The sequence below is a fragment of the Ambystoma mexicanum genome, chromosome 8, assembly GCF_040938575.1.
Source record: "Ambystoma mexicanum isolate Mex_15411 chromosome 8, UKY_AmexF1_1, whole genome shotgun sequence".
NCBI lineage: Eukaryota > Metazoa > Chordata > Amphibia > Caudata > Ambystomatidae > Ambystoma > Ambystoma mexicanum.
The window spans coordinates 294,399,410-294,420,724 of NC_090929.1; the positions used below are offsets into that span (position 1 = coordinate 294,399,410).

At 45.6% G+C, this 21,315-nt stretch overlaps 1 protein-coding gene across 2 annotated transcripts in view; it reads right to left on the reverse strand.

The window, feature by feature from the left end:
* Positions 1-21,315, reverse strand: part of LOC138471851 (collagen alpha-1(II) chain-like) — a 1,536,387-nt gene that overhangs the window by 57,091 nt on the left and 1,457,981 nt on the right. For both annotated transcript variants that reach the window (XM_069609694.1, XM_069609695.1), the window contains one exon: positions 20,841-20,858. In XM_069609694.1, coding sequence (XP_069465795.1) covers positions 20,841-20,858 — 18 coding nt within the window. The remainder of the gene's footprint in view (positions 1-20,840; positions 20,859-21,315) is intronic.

Genomic DNA, 21,315 nt, shown 5'->3' on the forward strand with positions numbered 1-21,315 from the left:
GATGCCCTCATAACTTAAAGAGTCCACTGTCCTGTGTCAAAAGTCCTAATCTCTGTCCCTTACACTGTTCTTGGTCCAGTACAATGACTGCCTCCGCGGGACTGGGTGGCACAGTTCTGGTCCCAAGTTCCACACCAGGGGGAATGATTCCCTTCCCCTGGTTCAATATTTCATAAACAAAGTACTGCCGATCATTTAACACACTGCATCACAAAGTACACTATTTCTTCACCCCAGGGGTAATTACTCCCTTCTCCTGGATCACTGATTTGATCACTCTTGCAGATACAACTACCAGGAGAATTACTTCATTCTCCTGGTATCTAGCTCACACTGTTTTTCTATACAATAACTTTACTTGGTTTCAAAGTTCCACAACACCAGGGGGAATGACTCAGTACCCCCGTCCTTTGTCTCAATTGGTTTCACAGTTCAGCAACAGCAGGGGGATGACTCCTTTCCCTCACTTTAATTACACAGTTCACAACACCAGGGGGGATGGGTCCCTTCCCTTGGCCTTTCTTGACTTTACTTTGAGGGTCCCAGACCCGGGATTCGTCCTCTTTAGAGTTGGGCAGACAAGGTTCACTCTCCTGCTATGTACTGCCATGAGGAAGATGGCTTCTATTTATCTTTTCTTTTAGGTACTGGTCCCAGACCCGTGCTTATCAATGGTTTGGTTCTGGCAGACCTGGTTCACTCTCCTGCCAGGTACTGCCATAAAAAAGATGGCTTATATTATTCTTTTTCCGTGGGTGCAGGTCCCAAACCGGTCTCTGGTTGTTCGCAATAACTTTCCGGCCGTTATTGGGTCTTGGGAGAACCACCCGAGCTTGTGAGTTGCCCACTCTGTCTCCTTCATATCTCCCCTTACCTTTGCCGGGGTTTAGATACATCATCAGGACTCCCAGGGCTCAGGGTGCACCTGTGCGGCTCCAGGTGCTGGTCTGTGCTGCAATTTTGATGCTGGTGTGCCTTCCTGGCTTTGGGATTCTGTTCACCTTCGCATGGTGACAAGAGAACTCCTTCGGCGTCTTCACGCCTTGCTGCTTCTCCCCGGCTACCGTTCTACGATTTCCCCTCTCGTGCTGAACACGGTCTGCTTGCCCCAACAGAATAGGACACTAATTGCTGGCTGCTTCCTTGCGGCTTCCCGATCTGCATTCTCCTTCTCTTTTCTTTAGTCCTTCTTCCCTTTTATTACTATACAACTGGTTCCTTGGATGCACACTCCCTTCGGAAGACTAGAATGTTCATCTTTGTTCCAAGGGGTGTTCTTTATTACTCTGCACCTCCTCCTCGTTTCAGTATTTATCAGACAAATCTCCCTCAGGTAGTCTATGTTCTTCTTCGTCTCAGTAGAGTTTAACTCCATTACCTATGAATAAAAATGGGTTGGTTACGGATGATCTTAGGGGGTATGGAGGTGTGCAGGGTTTTTGGGTGAGGGATGTCATACAGCATTCTCCCAAGATGGTCGTCCTTGTTCCCACAGGGGGAGTCTCTCCCCATGAGATTCTCCTGCTGTGTACCACCCCCAGGGGGACTATCGGATAGCTGCCTAACCTGCCTGGCCTCATGGGAAGGGTATCCCCCTTGGGGAGAAGTGACTACATCTAAAGATTTGTCACAACTGTGAGAGAAGAAACAAGTAACATAACAATAGTTATAATGGCTTGCGTCCCCCATGGATTCCTCCTCTTAGACACAATCAGCAGTGGCAGCTGGCATTGGAAAGACACTTCAAAGCAGGGGGTGTAGTGTGCTTTAGCGCCGCCCCCCCTCCAATGGTCCACTATGTTGCTCCAAAAGTGACAACAGTTGTGAGGGGTCAGAAATGAGAGCTTGACACAAAGTTGCCATTTTCTCAAAATCAGACATTTTATTAAACAAAAAAGGGTTGAGATAATACCTCTCTTGCCCTATTTCTAAAGATAACTTCCATACCTAGAAACTAAAGCTAAGGGTCCGTCTGTGTCAGGATATCTGTTATTAAATAAAGCCGCCCTGTGTCCAAAAATGTCCTATTCTGACCCTCACACTAAAACAAAATAACAAAAGGTGCAAGGACATGTCTTTGTCTGGATGTTGGCCAAAAGTGTTCAAAACCAAATGCATAAAGGATGACTCCAACACAAATGTTGTCCGAGGTAAAGACCCTTGGATCAAGAGGTTGTTCCCCTTGCCCTGGGTTCTTAGAACAACTGGCAAAATGTCTCTTTAGTAAATAGTTCCTTTGTGTCTTCACTGGACTCACAAAGTTCTGGTTTAAACAATAAGCTCTGTAACAGTCCTTCTGTAGTATTTCAGATACTTTGTAGACAACCTGGTATAGGCCCCTGTCAGGAATCTTCATATAATTTCAGCTGCCTGGTGTACTCGCCTGCCAGGACTTTTCTTAAGGTTTCTCAGAGCACCTGCTATACTTCCCTGCCAGGAATCATTATACAATTTAATCTGCCTGGTATACTCGCCTGCCAGAACTTCTTTATGCGTTTCACAACTCTTTACAATCCTCTCCCCAATTTGGCAACTCATGCATCTATACTTGCTTGGGTTTGCCTTCATACTTTGTCTTGTCTGCATTCAAACATTCTTCTTATTGAGTATTGAATTTATAATTTGGGCCTGATCACGAGTTGGGCGGTGGCCCTTAAATGCGGTGGTAAAGGTGTTACCACTGCATTTAAGGGTCTGCCCAATCTCGAGTCTGGCGTGTTTACCCCCAGCTCAGAGCTGGGGTAAACATGCCGGAAAAATGGCAATTTTCAGTGCTATTACCGCTGGCGGTATTATCACATGGTGATTGCGCAGAAAATTCCCCTTGGGGTCCAATGGATCCTGTGGGGAATGGGGAGTAACGGTTATCGCCCAACCCATGATTCGGCAGTAATATCGCCGGACGGGTGGGCGCTAACGCAAATAAAGTTGAGCTGTATCCCAGAGGGGATACCACCCAACTCGTGACAAGGCCCTCTTTCTTGTCTGCATTCAAGCAAGCTTGGCCTTTGAACTTTGCCTTGTCTGCATTCAAACATTCTTCTTATTGGGTGCTGAATTGGTACTTTGCCTTGACGGCAGTAAAACAACCTTAGTGCATTTTCTGCGTCAACAGTATTGTAGCATTCAAACACTTGATGGTGCACTTGTCGGAACTCCCCAGGGTGCCCAGCTGATTTGGGCAGACTCACCGGTTCCTTCCAGCATCCCTGATGCTGTTCGCGCCTCTGCAGTCGGATTCCTTCAAGCGCTTTCCAGTTCGGAGTGTGCAGACGTTCCACCTGCATCCTATGCGGTTCCGCGGTCACACAGCAACTCTCCTGCTCGGCCCGGAGAATGCTGTTGCGTCGGGCAGCCCAACCTCCAGGAGCTCCTAGCATCTCCACTGCCCTTCTTGTTCACACGCAGTACTTCTGCTCTTCTCCTAACGATACTATCCGTTACGGCAGATTCTTTGGTGTACTTCGTGTTCCTGAGCCTCAGCGTGGGCGGCAACGTATTCTCCTGCACTGCTCGACTTGCGGTTTCCAGCTTTAAATGTCCTGCAAATGGCAGGTTTGGAAAACAACTAGTCTGCATGTTAAACTTTGAGTACTAGCCAGTTTGCACATACTCCCTTATACTCCTACTCGTCTCAGTACCTGGGTAGATATGGGCGTCAGAGTCCATAGTTGTCTTGGGACCTTTCACTCTTTGATGGTTTTTCTAATTAATGTCATATAAAGGTACATCACCAACGAAAGATGTTATGTGTGAGTTGTGGGTTTTTGAATCAAAAGTGGAGGCCTGATTAGAATGACGAAAGGCTATTACGACTCGGGTACCAGTGGTTCTTCCTCATGGGAGGCAGGGTTACACCACGTCTTGGCCAAGGGAGTCAACACATCTCCCCTGTAGTTGTCGCCTCACATGTGATCCTCCCTCATGAAACCGCCCCCAGGGTCAGGATAGGCTGCCTTGCCCTGGCCACATGGGATTCAACGCACAGTGCACATGAAAAGCATACAGTGCCCCATAACCTCAGTTGCCTTTTTCTGCCTGCTGCTTCGGAATTTCGCTGTGACAGAATTGTTACACTGCGTCACCATCCCCAGTAGTGTGAAGAGCTTGGGGTCCCCACTCAGGAGATTGTTTGTTGTGATCCTTGTTTTTTCTGACATATCACCGAGGCAGTAATGCGCCTCTGTCCACAATTTCAGCATTGCCCACCTCAATCTAAAAATGTTTTTGTTGATATGCCTGTGGGAGTCCTTTGAGTTCGACAGCGGCATAATTTATTTCATTCCGGCTGAGCGGCCTTCAATTTCCACATTTACTACATGGTGGTATTACACACCAGGTGACTAAATGGGAGAATATTCCTTTTATTTGCCTTTTCATATATATAGTGTAACTTGCTGGGGCAGCGCCACTTCAACATGGACAACAGTTTCACACGCACCACTTGACTTGGTTGCCCAGGCAACCACTAAAAACACTGGACTCCGCAGAGCGCACTTCAGTGTCTCTATGAGAGCTGTACCATGCGGGTCGAATAATTCCTCCATCGCACAGGTAAGTGGGGTTTGATCAGCTGGGCTCTTCCCCCACCCGCCCTCACCATGCCGGTCTGGCTGATTTATCTGCACTAATGTGCATACTCTTGTGCACCGATTTCACAGACAGCAGGGCGCGATTCCATTGGACCAATGCACTGGCCTCCCCTTAGTTTCCATGGGCACACGCACTGTGGCACTTGTTTCACTCGCCTGGCTAACAGATAGGCATCCTACTGCACATGGGGCAATGAGAGGAAAAATAACAGAATGAGCTCTGAAATACGTCAACATGAATTCACAGGAAGACGGGTCACAATGCCTTGACACTTTATATTCTTATTGTCACGCCGAGACAGGGGTGCATTTGTTTGTACCGCCAGGTCACGACCACATTAATGTACGGCTCATTTCCAAGCCTGTCCTACACTGGCAAAAGCGGCTACATTTATTTGACTTTTAAGCTAGGGTCCTAGTCCATCTGGACCCGTTTTCTAATCATTGTCCCTGTTCCACAGGACACAAGGAACCACACATTTGTGTACCGGTTCTGTGACCAAAGCGTCACCCATCCTCAGGAAATTGTGCACATATTTGCCATTTTGAGTACAACACAGACAGTGATAGCTCACTAAATAATGAACCCTGTGTATTACAGATATCTGACACACAGCATTTCTTGAATCTAGTTCTGTCGTGCACAAATCCACTTTGCACAGTAAACTCAATTTAGTCCCCATTGGGCCATGTCTTTTAAGAATTTGATAAGCAATATAGCTCTTGCTTTGCATAGGTATACCCAAAGACAGACCCCTTCACTTACATATGCATATTTGTTATTTGTAGACTCCACAGGAGATCCAATTTAATGAGAACACACCCTATTTGACTGTCCTGATGAAGAAAGAGGGCAGGCATTAGGTTTATCAGTATAGGCTTTTTTTATTTGACTAAGGACTGACTAGGACTGTATTTTCTTTTTTTTAATGGTCGAGAATATTCCCATCTTAGTTATAGGGCAAGATAGGAGTTTTTCAACCCCTTTTAAACCATCACCTATCACATCATATCATATCATCAAAGGTTTTGAAACGTGCAGCTCTTGTGTCAGTGTCTACTTGTGATACCATGTCTCCCTCACACTACCCACAAACAACCCCTATCATAGGCATCTGCTTGAGGACCACCTGAGACCCAGCAAATCCAGCAGGCCTTAACCAACCATGGGTGTCTGTCCTCGCCACCACCAACACATCTTCCCACAGAACTCAACATCAGCCAGTGTTAAGTATCAGCCCCAGAGGGGGATCCGCCATAACAATCACTGTTCCCTCGTCATCTGAAAGCTGTAGGTAGTGATTCGAAGAAAGCAGTAGCCTCCCCGGGAGACTGAAAAAACAACACTGTTTCATTATGCTCCACCCAGAGTTTTGCTGGAACGAGTATTGCACATTTCATGTCCCATTCCCTGAGCATTTTCTTCACTTCATTATGCTTTTTCCCGAGATGCCTGCACCCTGGCAGAGAAGTCCAGAAAAATCTTGATGGAGTCCCCCCTGTACGTTAATGTCCCTTTCTCCCTGGCCTTACGAGGGCGAGATCTCTGTCCCGATAGTGCATCAATCTGGCTATAATTGGCCAAGCTGCCGCACCTGGAATTGGTCTTCTACCACTAGGGATCCGATGCGTACTCTCAACAATGAACACTGCCAAAAAGCCATCTTCACCCAGGACTTCCTGCAAAATGGCCTCCACAAGTGGTTCCATCGATCTCTGATCTACCGATTCAGGCAATTCCACTATTCACAGGTTATTCCTCCTGATCCTGGGTTCTAAGTCTTCCTGGCTATCAACTAGCTCCTTAAGGGTCTTCTTGACCTGGACAAGTTCTCTCGCTGTCACAGAGGATTTGTCTTCCACCGTCAATATTCGGGTCTCCGCTTCATCTAGCCTCTCCCCGTGCTTGTCCAGTTGAACCTGCATATGGTCCACTTTGCACGTCAACGTGTCCAGTTTGCCATCTAGCGATTGAATGCCGGACTGCAGTTGACCAAATATCACCTTAATGTCATTTAACGCTGCACTGGAGTCGGCCATCGGCAGTGGCAAGACCACGCTCAGAGGTTCATCCACCACTCTACTGTGCTTGGGCTGAGAAGGAATCTCGAACTGTAACTTCATTTGTTTCTTCGCTTCACCATTTTGGACATCGGCACAACTCCCGATGTATCCAGACAGGGCAAGTGAGCCGATGCAGGCTCCCAGTGTGACACCCTCAATAGTGGTGCAACAATGAGTCTATCGCTATGGTCTTAGCACCGATGAAGGAGTAGCGACCCACCATGCCCCTGAAGGCTAGCTGAGGCTCCTTGGAGGTTGGTGCTCATATGCTCGATAGCTGTACCCAAACTAGGAAGATTAAGACTGTTCAGAGTCAGTTTTTAGCCTCCACCTTCCTTCTCCTCCTGGGCCTCATGGTATCCTCCATTTTCGTGCTTTCAAAGACTTGACTGAGAATGAGGTCACTAGAATGGATTTTTAATTCTAAGTGGTCAGAGTTCTAAGGCAGCATGATGGACCTTCTTTGGGTTTTGACACTGGTATCACAGGATCTTCTGTGTTGGGCCCAACAGGACAACTTGAATCCTGGGGAGCCGTATTGGCTGTCGTGGCCAGGGATTACTATGGTCATGGATGCCTCCATGAAAGGCTTGGCCCTTACCTGAGTGAGCTCATGGTGATCGGGCTGTGATCCTTAGCAGAGTGCAGATTGTGCATCAATTTATTGGAGCTGTGGGCGATTAGGCTTCCACTGACAGCCATCCTTCCATCTAGGGAAGGAGTGTCCTTAGCCTGACGAACATCACAGTGGACATGCATTACTTCAATGAGAGGAGGTGCAATGCTGCGTTTCGTTCTGCGTCTTGGAGAACCGCATTTTCCTATCAGCATGCCAACTTGCCAGCATAGAGTGTGGTGGCAGATGCCCTGGACATGCAGGGGCTCAGCCTCCCATGAGAGGTAATCGTGCCAAGAGGCCCTTGTGTAGATCTTCAACACATCTGGGGAACCACTAGGGGGGATCGGTTTGCTTCCAGTGTCAATGGGAAGTGCAAGCTGTTCTGCTTCAGGGAACGTTCCCCTGATAGGGGAGTTGGGGGATATATTCTGAGTGGATTGGGACTTCAATCCCTTCTGTGAGTTTAAGCCGATTACCACCATCTCACAGGTTTTCAGGAGGTCACAGAGATTCCAGACCATGATGATGCCTATTGCACTTGACTGGGCTTGGACGGTGTGCTACATAATGATCTGCCCACTTCAACACCTCTTGAAAATAGTGGACCTTTTCCCCCATTCAGGAGGACCAATCTTCCACTCGAATCACAGCATCTGCATGCTGGACAGTTGACAGGGTTGCGATACAGGGACTGGGATTTGCCCTAGCAAGTCTTGGAGGTTCTCTTTACTACAATGAGGCATACCACTAAAGCTATTCACAGCTGTCGTTGGAGGCTGTTTTGCTCCTTGTGTGGATAGAGGGATCTAGACCCCTTAACTGTAATACAGCCGAGGCATTGCTGTTTCTCTTGTTCTTAGCTGACATGGTTTGCACGTTGGCACAGTTAAGGGCTATTTAGCAACAATATCTTCCTATTTTTACATTCCCACAGTTATTCAGCTTCTACGGGGTTCATTTGTTTATTTGTGGTTCCAGCATGGGACTTGACCCTTGTTTCCACTTTCTTGATGGGATCAACGTTTGAACCTCTACAGTCTTGCTTGATGAGTGTGCTAATGCTAAAGGCAGTCTTTCTGGTGACCTGTGAGGGGTCAGTGAGCTTCGGCACTGTTAGTTAAACCTCCCAAGTTCATTTTCTGAAAGGAAGAACTCATTGGAGTCAACCTGCTTTCCTGCCCAAGATCATCTCAGAGTTCCATCAGACCCAAAACATTAACCTTTACTTCATCCTTCCAAGGAGGAGAGGTTTAACTGCCAGAACTATAGGAGGGTTTTAATCTTCTATGTGGCAAGGACTAAAGAAAAGATGATCATCTGTTCATTGGCTTTGCAGGGCCAGGCAAGGATTTACTGTCTCAAAGCAGACAATTTCTAGGTGGATCAATTTGTGCATCGCACGGTGTCATGCTTTGGCAGGCAAAGAAATGCCTCAAAAGCTTCAAACACATTTCTCATGGGGTTCGTCAGCCATGTCAGTATTGCAAAGGGTATTAGTGCCAGACTTAGATATTTGCCACATGGCTTTGTCTTCGCTGCATACCTTTGGGAACTATTATGTGTTGAATTCTAGTGAAGCTCTACGTGCCTGTTTCGGGTTGGCGATCCTTCTGATACACGTTGCTCGTCCTCGCTCCACATTCTGTTCCAAGGACATTGTACTGCTATGGGAGTGTATCTGAGATGCGCAATGTGTAGGAAGACGCAGTCCATTAGAAGAACAAATTACTTACCCGTGGCAATGTTATGATGGATTCTCCTCCCACAGATTTCTCATCTCCTTGCCTAGCCTGCTTATGGAGAGCTCAGTTAAGCCTCAGGGAAGAGAAGTAGTAAAAATAGATTTTTACAAAAAAAATGATAAAGAGGATTTTTTCTTTAATCATGTTCCCTCAGCTGCTGAGCATGGGGAAGTAAAGGGTAAACTGAGGTCACGGGGTATGCTGTCGTTGTCATTTCCGGAGTCATAGAGTGCACTGTAGAAGAACATCGGCACTGAAGCACACTACGCTCCCACCTGTTAAAGGTTTTTCCAATGCCAGCTGCTGCTACCGAATGCCTGAAGATGAGGAATCTTTGGGAGGCGAATCCATTGCAAAGAACATTACTAGGGTAAGTCATTTGTTCAACGCTGCTTGATGCACATTTTAAAATAACTAGCTTTGTAAAAAGATGATTGGATGGTTTAGTACAAAGTAACACACCCTTTCCTTGGCATGACACTCTTCTATATTTTATATGTTATACTGAGGTCACGGGGTGAGGTGCCTTAATTTATACTGGCCCCAATGTTATGTACGGGGTGTGGCGCATCGAGGCATTGGATGGAGCAGATGCAGAGCAACGCTGCCCCCCTGGCTGAAGAAAAGTTTCAGAAGAACAGCTGCGCTGTGGATAGGATTATCATAGACAAGGAATATCTGGGAGTAAGGAATCCATTAGAAATTGCAATTCTCTGATTTTCAGTGTCATGCTGCTTAACTAAGTGTGACCTGATAGTTTGCCTTCCCCATAACGGTCCAACTAGACACCTTGTCAGGTAGGAGTCCTTAACTTTGAAAACCACCTAGAGATTCAGTGATATCAGTGGATAACCGTATGTAAATTGCCTATACCAAGATAGGAAATGTGTATCCATTATGACCATACTCCTGTGGGTGTTTTGATGCTAACAATGGGCACTTTTAATTGGTCCATTGCAAACACATCTGCTGAAACAGATTACTTACAGTGTGCTGAATCTGATCCTAATTTATCTCCCATATATCTTTCTACAATTCATTCACCTTAATTGAGCTGCTTCTCCTGACATATGTTCTGCAACAATGAGGATCCCATTGTCCTCAGCTAACGCGCATATGTTATGTGCCTCTATTGACACTGTTTAGGGTCATGTAGCAGCTGCCCCACCTCTTCTCTGACAATGTAGTAAATTATGTTGCTAGTGTCTGCTATGACTCAGACCATCTTGTTTGGTAGTCAAAAGCCTTGAGGGCCCTTATCAGCCGATCGTATTGTGCAACCTAGGCCTTTCTCCCACCATACAGAAATCTCAAACCTAGGTTTGTCCTCTCGTATCTGCCTTTTGTGAAACCTAGGCCCTTCTCCCACTATACAGGAATTTCAAATCTGGCTGTGTTCCCCCTCATCAGCCTATGGTATTGTGAAATCTAGGCCTTTCTCCCACCATACAGAAATCTCAAACCTAGGTTTGTCCTCTCATATCTGCCTTTTGTAAAACCTAAGCCTTTCTCCCACTATACAGGAATCTCAAATTCAGGTGTGTTCCCCCCTCATCAGCTATTGTATTGTGAAACATAGGCCTTTCTCCCACTATACAGGAATCTCAAATCTAAGTGTGTTCTCCCTTACCAACCCATTTTATTGTAAAACCTACACCTTTCTACCACTATACAGAAATCTCAATGTCCACTCATATCTGCCTTGTGTAAAACTTAGGCCTTTCTCCCGCTATACAGGATTCTCACATCTAGATGTGGTCTCTCTTGTGTGCCATCCTGAAACCCAGGTCTTCCCCATTGTCCAGGTTCACCCAGCTAACCGCTGAAAGCAATCATCTACAGCTAGGTCACTGCCCCAGTTAAATACAAACCAGTCGTGTAATTCAGAAAAGCTACAGTCAGTCCAACTGCGCTACCCTCCCTCCAACGCTTAGTATCCCGACACCGCTCTGCTTAGATCCTCCACCCATGGAAGGAAGAAGACCAGAACCATAACCCACTACTTGGCCAACCACCCGAACCTGGGCTAACTACCCACACCCTAGAACAACCCAAATACGGAACCCCCTCTGACATCTGCAACTCATTCCTATACAGACACCCGGGTCAACCTACATCAGCAGCTTCAACATCACCACCATCTCCCGCTCATAACCAAAGTACAAAGACGTAAGCCCACAGAGTGCTCTCTGCTATCACAGTGCAAGACGATAAGACTCAACAATAACCAAACCACACAAGGCCCTACAGGTGGGATACAGCCCCTGTAACCCAAACCCTGAACCTTCCTACCACCAATGACCCCAAGATGACCCGACACAGAGCTGGACACCGGAAAAGGGAAACGGAATAAAGAACAATCCGAACGGAATTCACGCCCTCTTCCAGTAGAAACCGCCACAAATACAGAGCACACCCCTAAAAACACCCCAGCCAACAGAACAAACATCATGCGATTAGAAAAATCCCTGTATCTAACAGGGCCAACCACCCGAACCTGGGCTAACTACCCACACCCTAGAACAACCCAAATACGGAACCCCCTCTGACATCTGCAACTCATTCCTATACAGACACCCGGGTCAACCTACATCAGCAGCTTCAACATCACCACCATCTCCCGCTCATAACCAACGTACAAAGACGCAAGCCCACAGAGTGCTCTCTGCTATCACAGTGCAAGACGATAAGACTCAACAATAACCAAACCACACAAGGCCCTACAGGTGGGATACAGCCCCTGTAACCCAAACCCTGAACCTTCCTACCACCAATGACCCCAAGATGACCCGATACAGAGCTGGACACCGGAAAAGGGAAACGGAATAAAGAACAATCCGAACGGAATTCACGCCCTCTTCCAGTAGAAACCGCCACAAATACAGAGCACACCCCTAAAAACACCCCAGCCAACAGAACAAACATCATGCGATTAGAAAAATCCCTGTATCTAACACCGTACCTTGCTACTACCTCACCACGTCGACACCGAAAACACCACTGATATGTCCAGGCACGCCAAGAACTCACTGCAACCCCACAAAAAAAGAAGACCTGAGAAGAGAAAGGAAGTAAACCAACGCCCTCACCCCTTATATCACAAATACACAAAGGCAGTGGCAGCAACCACATCAACACAGACGATGAAGAAGCAGAAGAATTCATCAACCCAACAATCTATCTAACAGACCGTTTCAGCGAGGAAGTAGACAACACGGACCACCAACCAATTTCTGACAACAACACAAAAGAACTCCAACAGAACAACCACAAGATAAAACAAAGATTAAAAAACAAACCCAACCTCGTCCATAAGATCCAGTGAACCTTATCAACACCAAATCAATGTCCAAACATGCCACAGAGATCTTTAATCTCCTTTCTGACAGCGCTATTGACATATTATTCATAACCGAAACATGGCTAGACAACAACTACAAAATCACACTGCATAACTGCATCCCTGACAACTTCAAGTGGTCACAAGCTAACAGGAAAAACAAAAGACGAGGAGGACTGGCGGTAGCATACAAGGAACACCTGAAAATCAAAACGGATGAACCACCAAACATGAAAAACTGCAAATACCTAATCCTTCACCTAACAGCAACCCAGAAAACAAACCTCTAATTTTTTCTGGTGTACAGACCACCAACATACAATTTATTTATTTATTTGTTTGGATTTGTAAAGCGCACTAACAGCCCAAGGGCATCAAGGCGCCGTTGCATAAAAACGTCTTAGTTACAATCAGGTTACTTTGCTCATGGTTACAGTGACAATGTAACCTTTATCAACGCTTTCAGTGAAGCCATCACCAACCATAGCCACAGAGTAGGAACACCTGATAATCCTGGAAGACTTAAACATCTGGTTTGATGAAGAAACAGCTAACTCACAAAAACCACTAGCCATACAACTGAAGACAATGAAACTATATCAGCTCGTCAAAGGAGCAACCCACACGGCGGCACATATGCTAGATGCAATCTTCGCCACAAAAACCTCATCACCATGACGCTACCACTACAGATCCTCTGGAGTGACCACCTCATCATCCCCTTCGTGATCATGCTGCCCACGAAGACAGACAAACAACCTGACAAACAGCTGACTACCATGAAAAGAAACTGGAGGGCCATCAAAGCCAGCAACCTAGCAGAACTACAAATAATAAAAGCACCAGCAATGACCCTAGATGAAGTTGACCTCAACAGAAAAACAGAACTACTTCATAAATGCATCGCCAGAAACAATCAACGAGATCTCCAAGGAAAAAACTTTAACCTCATTGCGCAAAAGAGCAACAGCAAAATGGTTTACCCCGCTACTCAGCGCCATGAAAAGAAAAAACAGGAACCTTGAACTAGAATGGAGGGAAAAAATGATCAGGCAAAGAAAGTACAACTCCAATGACAAATCCACTCATACAAAAAGGAAATCCATAAGGCCAAAAAGAAATACTACGATAACAGTTCTTTTTGGGTGTTGGAGGCTTTGGGGATTCTGTTTAAAATCATAAATGAAATGAGAAACCCAACCCCCCCTGCCCCTCCCCCTGGCTGCAAAAACACACGATGCCTTCACTGAAACTATGCAATGACCTTGCAGACCACTTCAAAAACAAAATCAGCACCATCCAACAGATCATCCAAAATAGATCAAGCAACTACTACATGCAACCCACCCAGTCACCCCAGGATTGCCAGTACAAACTCTGAAGCTTCCCCTCAAATATCAGCGAGACATTCGTCAAGCTGGTAAGCAATAGTAACAAAGCAGGCTCCCCCATGGATCTATGCCCCCAGACATACAAAAGTCAATCCTCACACAAGGAACACCCATGGAATACTACAGAAACCTTTTCAACCAATCACTTTCAACAGGCAAAGTACCGCTTTCATTCAAATCAGCATACATCAAACTGCCCCTCGAGGACACAGCAGGAAACGTGGAGGACCACTCCAACTACAGACCCATCTCCAACGTCCCCTACCCAGCGGAAATACTTGAAAAATACGTCTATAGAATTACACAAGAATTCATAGAACACCAACTGCTGGACCAAGCACAAGTAGGCTTCAGACCAATGAGAGGAACGGAAATGACACTGCTTTAAATCTGGGACGATCTAAAGGCTAATGCAGATGCAGAAAAAAGCACAGCTGTAATACTTCTGGATCTCTCAGCAGCATTTGACACAGTCAACCATGAAATCCTCATTGGGAGATTGGAAGAAATAGGAATCACCGACCTAGCCCTACTATGGATTAAATTCTTCCTAACTAACAGAACAGAAACCATATGGATCAAACCTTTCAAATCCACTACAAGGGAATCCACCTGTGGATTACCAAAAGGATCCTCCTTTTCCCCATTGCTCTTCAACATATACCTGATGCCACTTATCAAGCTCATTTAAAAACACGGCCTCACATGCTACAACTACGCTGATGACAAACAGATCATCTACAAAATACAAGATACATAGAAAGGAAACACAACCCTTGAAGACTACCTACAAGAACTCTACAGCTGGATGAACACTAACAGCCTCGAGCTCAATCCGAACAAAACAGAAATAATGATCATATCCAAAAGCAGGGAAAACAATCACTACATCCCATGGCCAACTGAACGGGGAACAGCATCGACTCCATCAACGATAGTAAAGAATCTGGGAGTCTTTATGGACAACAAACTAACACTTGAGCCACAAGTGAACGTCATAATCAAGAAATGTTTCTTCCTCCTACATGCAGTAAAAAGGATCTTACCATTCCTCTCTTTCGCCCACAAAACACTCACCACCATTGCACTCATGATTAGAGTAGACTACGTCAACAGCCTATACCTAGGAATGCCAGAACGACTATTAAAAAAACTTCAGCGCATCCAAAATGCTGCAGCCAGACTCCTGCTCAAACTACTGCGTAGAGAACACATTACCCTTACCCCAGCACTGAAACTGCTACACTGGCTACCAATAAAACAATGAATAAAGTTTAAAACAATGTGCATAACACACAGAGCACTCAACGGCCAAGGAGCAGAGTTCCTAAAGGAGAAAATAACTGTCTACTATCTGACAAGACCACTCATATCAAGCAACGGCATTCACTTAGAACAAAAACCATACAATAAAAGAACATTCGGAGGATCATCCTTCTTTCACCTGGCAGCAATAACCTGGAATCACCTACCAAAAAACATATGCAACACAAGGGATCAGCTGGAATTCAGAAATCTACTCAAAACGTGGCTCTTTGCCCCAGAAACAGGAGGAAACGAGTAGGAAGCTTAGATCCAACAGGAAACAAGAATCGCAGGGAGGAAACCATAACTCCTAACTTAATCTTCCCTAACCAGAAGGCGCAGGGGACGCCCCGACCACCCGTGTCCACATACCACTAATCCACAGAGGAAACCTAGGTAGGTAAGGTCCTCACTCGAGATGGGCAGGGAGGGATCAGAATCCTCTAACGTAAACAATGCCAACCTCAGGGTGGGGGAACACCCCGGCATGAGCCAGGTGCACATACCACTAGAGTAATACAGAGGAAAACTGCCACTCCTCAACAGGCCTCCCAACTAGGCGGACAAACTACAATATCAAACACACAGGCTAATCATAGATGTTCAGTACAGAAACGCAAAGACAAAGAGGTAAGGAAAACTTGCTAACCCAATTCTCAACTTTCTGCATACACTTTACATACAGAAACTCATACAAGCATCTCTTGGCACAGCAATCCGCACGCACTTCACCACATTGCACTAACAGACTAACAACACAAAACCCGGCACAACAGCACATGGGAATTCCCACCGACACAAAAACCGCACTTAAGCTCCGCGAACGGTGCAAACCGAACTGAAGCTGCCAACAGGGCATCACAACTCTCACTTTCCTATTCCCACTACACCCTACTAACCTGCCCACTCCCCCCTTTCTTCACACTCTCCTTTTCAGATCCGTCAGAGTGCCTGGGGAACCCTCTGGTGGTGATGGTGCATGGTACAAATACCTTTAACATTAACATGGTTAGCCATAAGGTTGTTCCTCTAAGCCTGCAATCTCTTGCCTTGAACTACCAAGTTCTTCATAAATCTTACTCATCCCATCTGTAGTAATGGTCACTTCTGAAGTTGGGTCTCTAAATGTCCTATTTGGTAGCTTGCCAAAATCAAGATATGCCCAGCCTTTCACCACCTGTGCTTTAACAGCCTCTAGCTCTTCCCAATTTCCCTGGTCTGGTGGCCTTTGACTGTGAGATCACTCTTTAAAAGGCCTTCTCTTCACCCTCACATTGGGGACTAATGGATGCAAGATGTTATCCGGTTTAGCACCCTCATCACTAGCCCCACAGCCTCTTATTGTGATTTCTGGAAGAGAGGAATGTCATGCTGATTTGCAGAACTTTCTCTTTTGCTGACAATTGCCTTTGCTAGCTCCTAGGAAAGCTCTCCTGGGATGGCTGCAGACATACTTTCTTCATGCTTATATTATTCCTTAGTGCTGGAACTGTGCTTTTGTCTTGTCTGTTGCTCTCTGGCATGTTTGCCATGGTGGGCACTTCACGCAACATGCATCTAGGTTAAAAGCCACACACAAACATTCCTGAGATACCCTGTGTCAACTGTTGGACACTTTGTACCTATTCTTGGCATTGACTTTATTATGAATGATTACACCTTCAACAAATAGGGTTTCAGACCGACCATACCAAATATTACATGTATATTGTGTGCTTGTGATGTATCGAAAGCTGGAAGTAAGCGTCTTTAAAGTCCACTGTTACCATGAAGGAGATTCCTAAAGCAGAGATATCACACATTGCATTGTCATCACTTTAACTTCTGAGTCCTGATGCAGTTGTTTAATAGTTGCCGACCTGATTTGGGATCTAATGATTTACCTTTTCACAATATTGGGAATATTCTCAGTGAACTCCCTGTATGTACCATGTACTTTAAAGGGCTTCTTAACCACACTCTTGTCTGGCAGTTATGGTAAACTTTCCTTTAGTAGACCATGGTTTTGTTTCCTTGCCTTTATTTGATTGGTGGAACGAGTAATTTCTATTTGCTGAATGGTATACCATATCCATGGGACACTGCATTTAGCATCCGCATGCCCTAAGTCATTCTTTAACATTGATCAAACTGTAATGCTGGGATTGGGGCCACTCCCTAGATGATCAATTATTTGAATGAGTTGCGTCTCCTCTGCCTCATAACCGGCTGCCTTGACAAATGAATGCTAGTGGCTACGGTTTGTACTGCTTATTGCGGAAATGGTGCTGCACTACGGAGGCAGAGGCTGGGGAATGTCAATGCTACTCAACGAAAAAAGAATAAAGCATTTAAAATGCTTTCGGGTTTTACAGTTTCAACTGCCTGATTTCAACTGTGGATGAACTAGCATATTCTGCACTTGGTCTTTCACTAATAACGGATGTACTGGTATAAGCCAATCTTTTGTTTTGGGATTTACTTTGCACTAGCTGATGAGGCTTGTGCCCAGAGTTTTTCTGCAAGATACTTTAAACTCTGAATGTGCTTTGGAAAATATTTGGCTTAAATGAGTGAGAGCTCTGTTCCAATTATTGACTATGGATCCCCCTTGGTAATTGCGTAGCTCCTTGAATAAAGGCTCTAAAGTTCTGCTAAACAATGTGCATGCTACTGTTAAGATAACTAGAGAATGGAGTTCACCTCTGAGCCCTTTCAGTTTGGATGGTTTCTCAGCGCACTCGCGCACTCGTGATCAGGGGGAGAGAGGAACTGATACACAGTGAGGCCACAAGTCTTTTCTGCGAGTGTTCTCTGACTTACATCATGGTAGCAAAGAGGGAGAAGGGATGTGCAAGATACAGCATAACACAACCTTCAATTAAGAAAAATAGTACCTTATCATCCTAAAGGTGAGTGATTTTGCAGGTTGTATATGAGTAAATACATGACGAAGAGTTTTTATAGTGTTTCAAGGTTGTGATCCTACCACTGTCACCAGCAAGGTCGAACATGAAACGGATAATGTGCGTACCCAGTTAGTGCGTACCCCAGGGGTGCCTCTCAAGTGTGAGTTAGTCTAGCATTGGAGAGAATTGCAGGGTTGGACCAGGTAAACAAGCCCAATTGGTCTGGACTGCTGGCTGTGTAAACCTTAGAACATTGCAAAGTTAAAGGTTACCAGTGGCAATTCTGGTCGCCATCGGGCAGTGACTGTTTCACTAGCAACAATGAGGTTATGCAGACAAGAAGGATGATTGAAGATCCTTGCATATGGTGCTGCTGTAAAGAAGGCCACTTAATGCTGAAGCTGGACGTCAGGACATATGTGCAGTGTGTTATCAGTTCATGTACGGGGAGGAGCAATCTTTGCCCACCAGCCCAACCCTACTTTCAAAGTTCTTCGATAGGGTTTGGCCTCCTGCGCTGACTGTTACCAGTGCTCGCAGTCACAAGTGCTACAGCCCAGCATCAGCAAGGATTTTCTAGAAACATTGTGACCTTTAAAACTTGCAACCTGACTGAGTGCCTAAGGGAAGGGAGAACCAGTTCCTCTGTTTCTCTGGTCACTGATAAGTCTGGTGTCTGAAGACGTGGAGAGCCATCAGACTGGTGGCAATTTTCAGGAGCACAGCTTCCTCGTGGTCCACTTCGGTTTAGTTTCTTCACAGTTCCTGGTCAGTTTGGCAGAGTGTCCTCTCCAATATCCATGTCATGACTTAAACAAGGTAAGGAAGCAGAGTCCCAATTTAAATGGGAAAATGGGGAGCTCAATCACAATCAGCATACAATCACAAGAGTGCACCGTTTCAAATGTATGATGGAGTCACTGCGGATCACCGTGTTCAAACTCTTCTGTGATACGGCCTGAGCTTTCAATCAAGACGTGGATTCTCATCAGGAATCCAGGCACTATTAAAGCATCCACACATATTTGGTCTTGGCTCTGCTGCTGCCAGGGAACACAGGAGGTGTGCAGGGTGGTAACTCTCAGAGTGTGTGCCTGTTGTGCTCAGTTGTGTTTTGGAAACTGTGTTGGAGGTCTCATTTTCCAATGGTTTCTCTAACTTAATTTTTATGCAGGAGAGTAGGCTGCCCCCAATCCAAGATGGAAGGGAGAGCCTCGAATATTGAGAGGGTGATGTTGAAGAAGCTGAGCGCATAGAATTGTGTCTGGCATGGGCTAGTTGTTGACTAGCCAAGACAGGAGTCAGGTACTGCTGCAAGGGGTTGAGACCTAATTGGGCCTCTCAGATTTGAAGCGATAAATAGCTAACCATGGGCCCCAGAGTGTACATCATGAGCACTGTACGTTCAATGATCATTAGCTCGTTGGTACAGAGTTTTAAGGAGATTTATTGTTGTTGCCTCAGCCCAGTTCTCATATGTGGTGTATGTGAAGACAATGTGAAGTCTGTGTTAAATTCAATTAAGGGGAAATGAGCCTTGATTACGTAGAAGGGAGAAAACGAAGTTCATTCATGACGTTTTTATTCCCATAGCGCAGAGGAGGAGTTGTCACAGTCATCAGGGTGCCCGCCTACAGCAATATCGAACCCGGGTCTCAGTTTTGCGGAGCAATGCATCGTCAACTTCAGCTCCATACATCAGAGAGGCTGCATGGAAGCCTCTGAGGTAGTGTCTTGAGGGAGATACTTGTGTCCCCTGTTCGTCATTCCAGTTTTGGATCAAACCCTAATAAGGAAAACGTAGTCTGATGCAGCACTGTAACACTGTAGGTCTCCACAATATAATAGCCATTTATCTATAAAACATATTACCACTATTTAGCTCTTTATCAATGCAGACACCAGCCACTGGCCAAACAATGCACACAATTTAAGTCCTTACGGATTCATGATGCACAAATATGCCATTTATAAACAGTTTCATTGTGATATCCACAGATGCCCACCTTTATTTAATTATTTATTTATCGGGCATTTGTAAGGCGCTTATACATCAAGCAATTGGGTTTTAAAGAGCCCACAGGGCAAAGGGAAGAACAAGGGAACAATGCAAAACAATGGAATAAAATAACAATGATGATCAAAGAATAAAAGAGGTCCTACTAGGCCTTGTGATCATTCGGAGCATGCAAGTGCAGAGAGAGAGAAGGGACAGGGGATGGGGTAAGTGCTAGAGGTTTCACAGAGGGGGGGGGGGGTGCCAGAGAGCCTGTTGCAAAGGCAACAGGCAAGTGTAGGCAGTGACCATTTTGTAAAAGAAGGGTCACCGGCGAATACAATAAGTGCAGGCCTGTGAGATATCCAGGCCAGATAGCTCCTGAAGGCAAGTGCAGGGGAGGGCGGATGCTTCGGGCGATTGGACAGAAGACCAGGACCCAGAAGGATACATAAGGGCACAGGCCATCAATCTCAGCGACTGTGGGGTTTAGCACGGGAGGAAGAGAGGGAAGGAGGAAGAGAAGAGGAAAGACTTGAGGCGCTTGTGGAACTTAAGGAGATCATGCTCAAGACGGAGAGAGAGGGGGAGGCAAAAACCTAACTCAACACTAGTTATGACACTGCATTGCCTTATGAGGGTGCGACAGTCACTCTTTATCTGTGACAGCGGGCAAAGGTTAGAAGGCAAATTGGTCCATATCTGACATGAGACTAAGGGGGAAAAAGACTTCTCGAACACCAGTGAGTGCTATGGCCATGTCCCTGTGAATAACAACATTGTGCATTGTGTAAGAGGAAACCATTTAGATCTTGGATGTCTGTTGAACCCACAAACTGAAGCTACACTAACAGTCTGATCTGATGACTTACGGTTAGATAGGAGTGCTGTTAATATCCTTACCTTCTCACCAAATAAGCCCTGTAAGTTTGGAAACAGAAAGAAAAACAAAATAAGAATCTTTGTCACACATCAATGCCATACAGTCATTGTGTCAGTGTTATGCAAAGTAAAATATACAGCTTAAGGCACAGCACTGGAAAAGGAAAAATGTACGCTGGGCACAATCTCCGCCTAAGAGGAGGGAAGGGTGTGTGTGGGGGCAAGGGGCATGGCCCCAGCTCAATCCTATCCCTTCAAGGAACCCAAGCCTAATGAGCAATGTGCATTTTGGGAACATAAGAATGCCCCCAACCCCAATTTTATATTTGAAAATATATGCATGTGCTAGTGATTTAGGAAGACACCCTTTTAAGCAACTAACAGAAGTTGGGTTCTCTGCTCTTTTCATTTGCCGCAATACTTACACTAACATGTCTGTAAAATGCTAGACATATATACCAATTCGGACAGCTCATGAACAGTTATGAGACTTTAG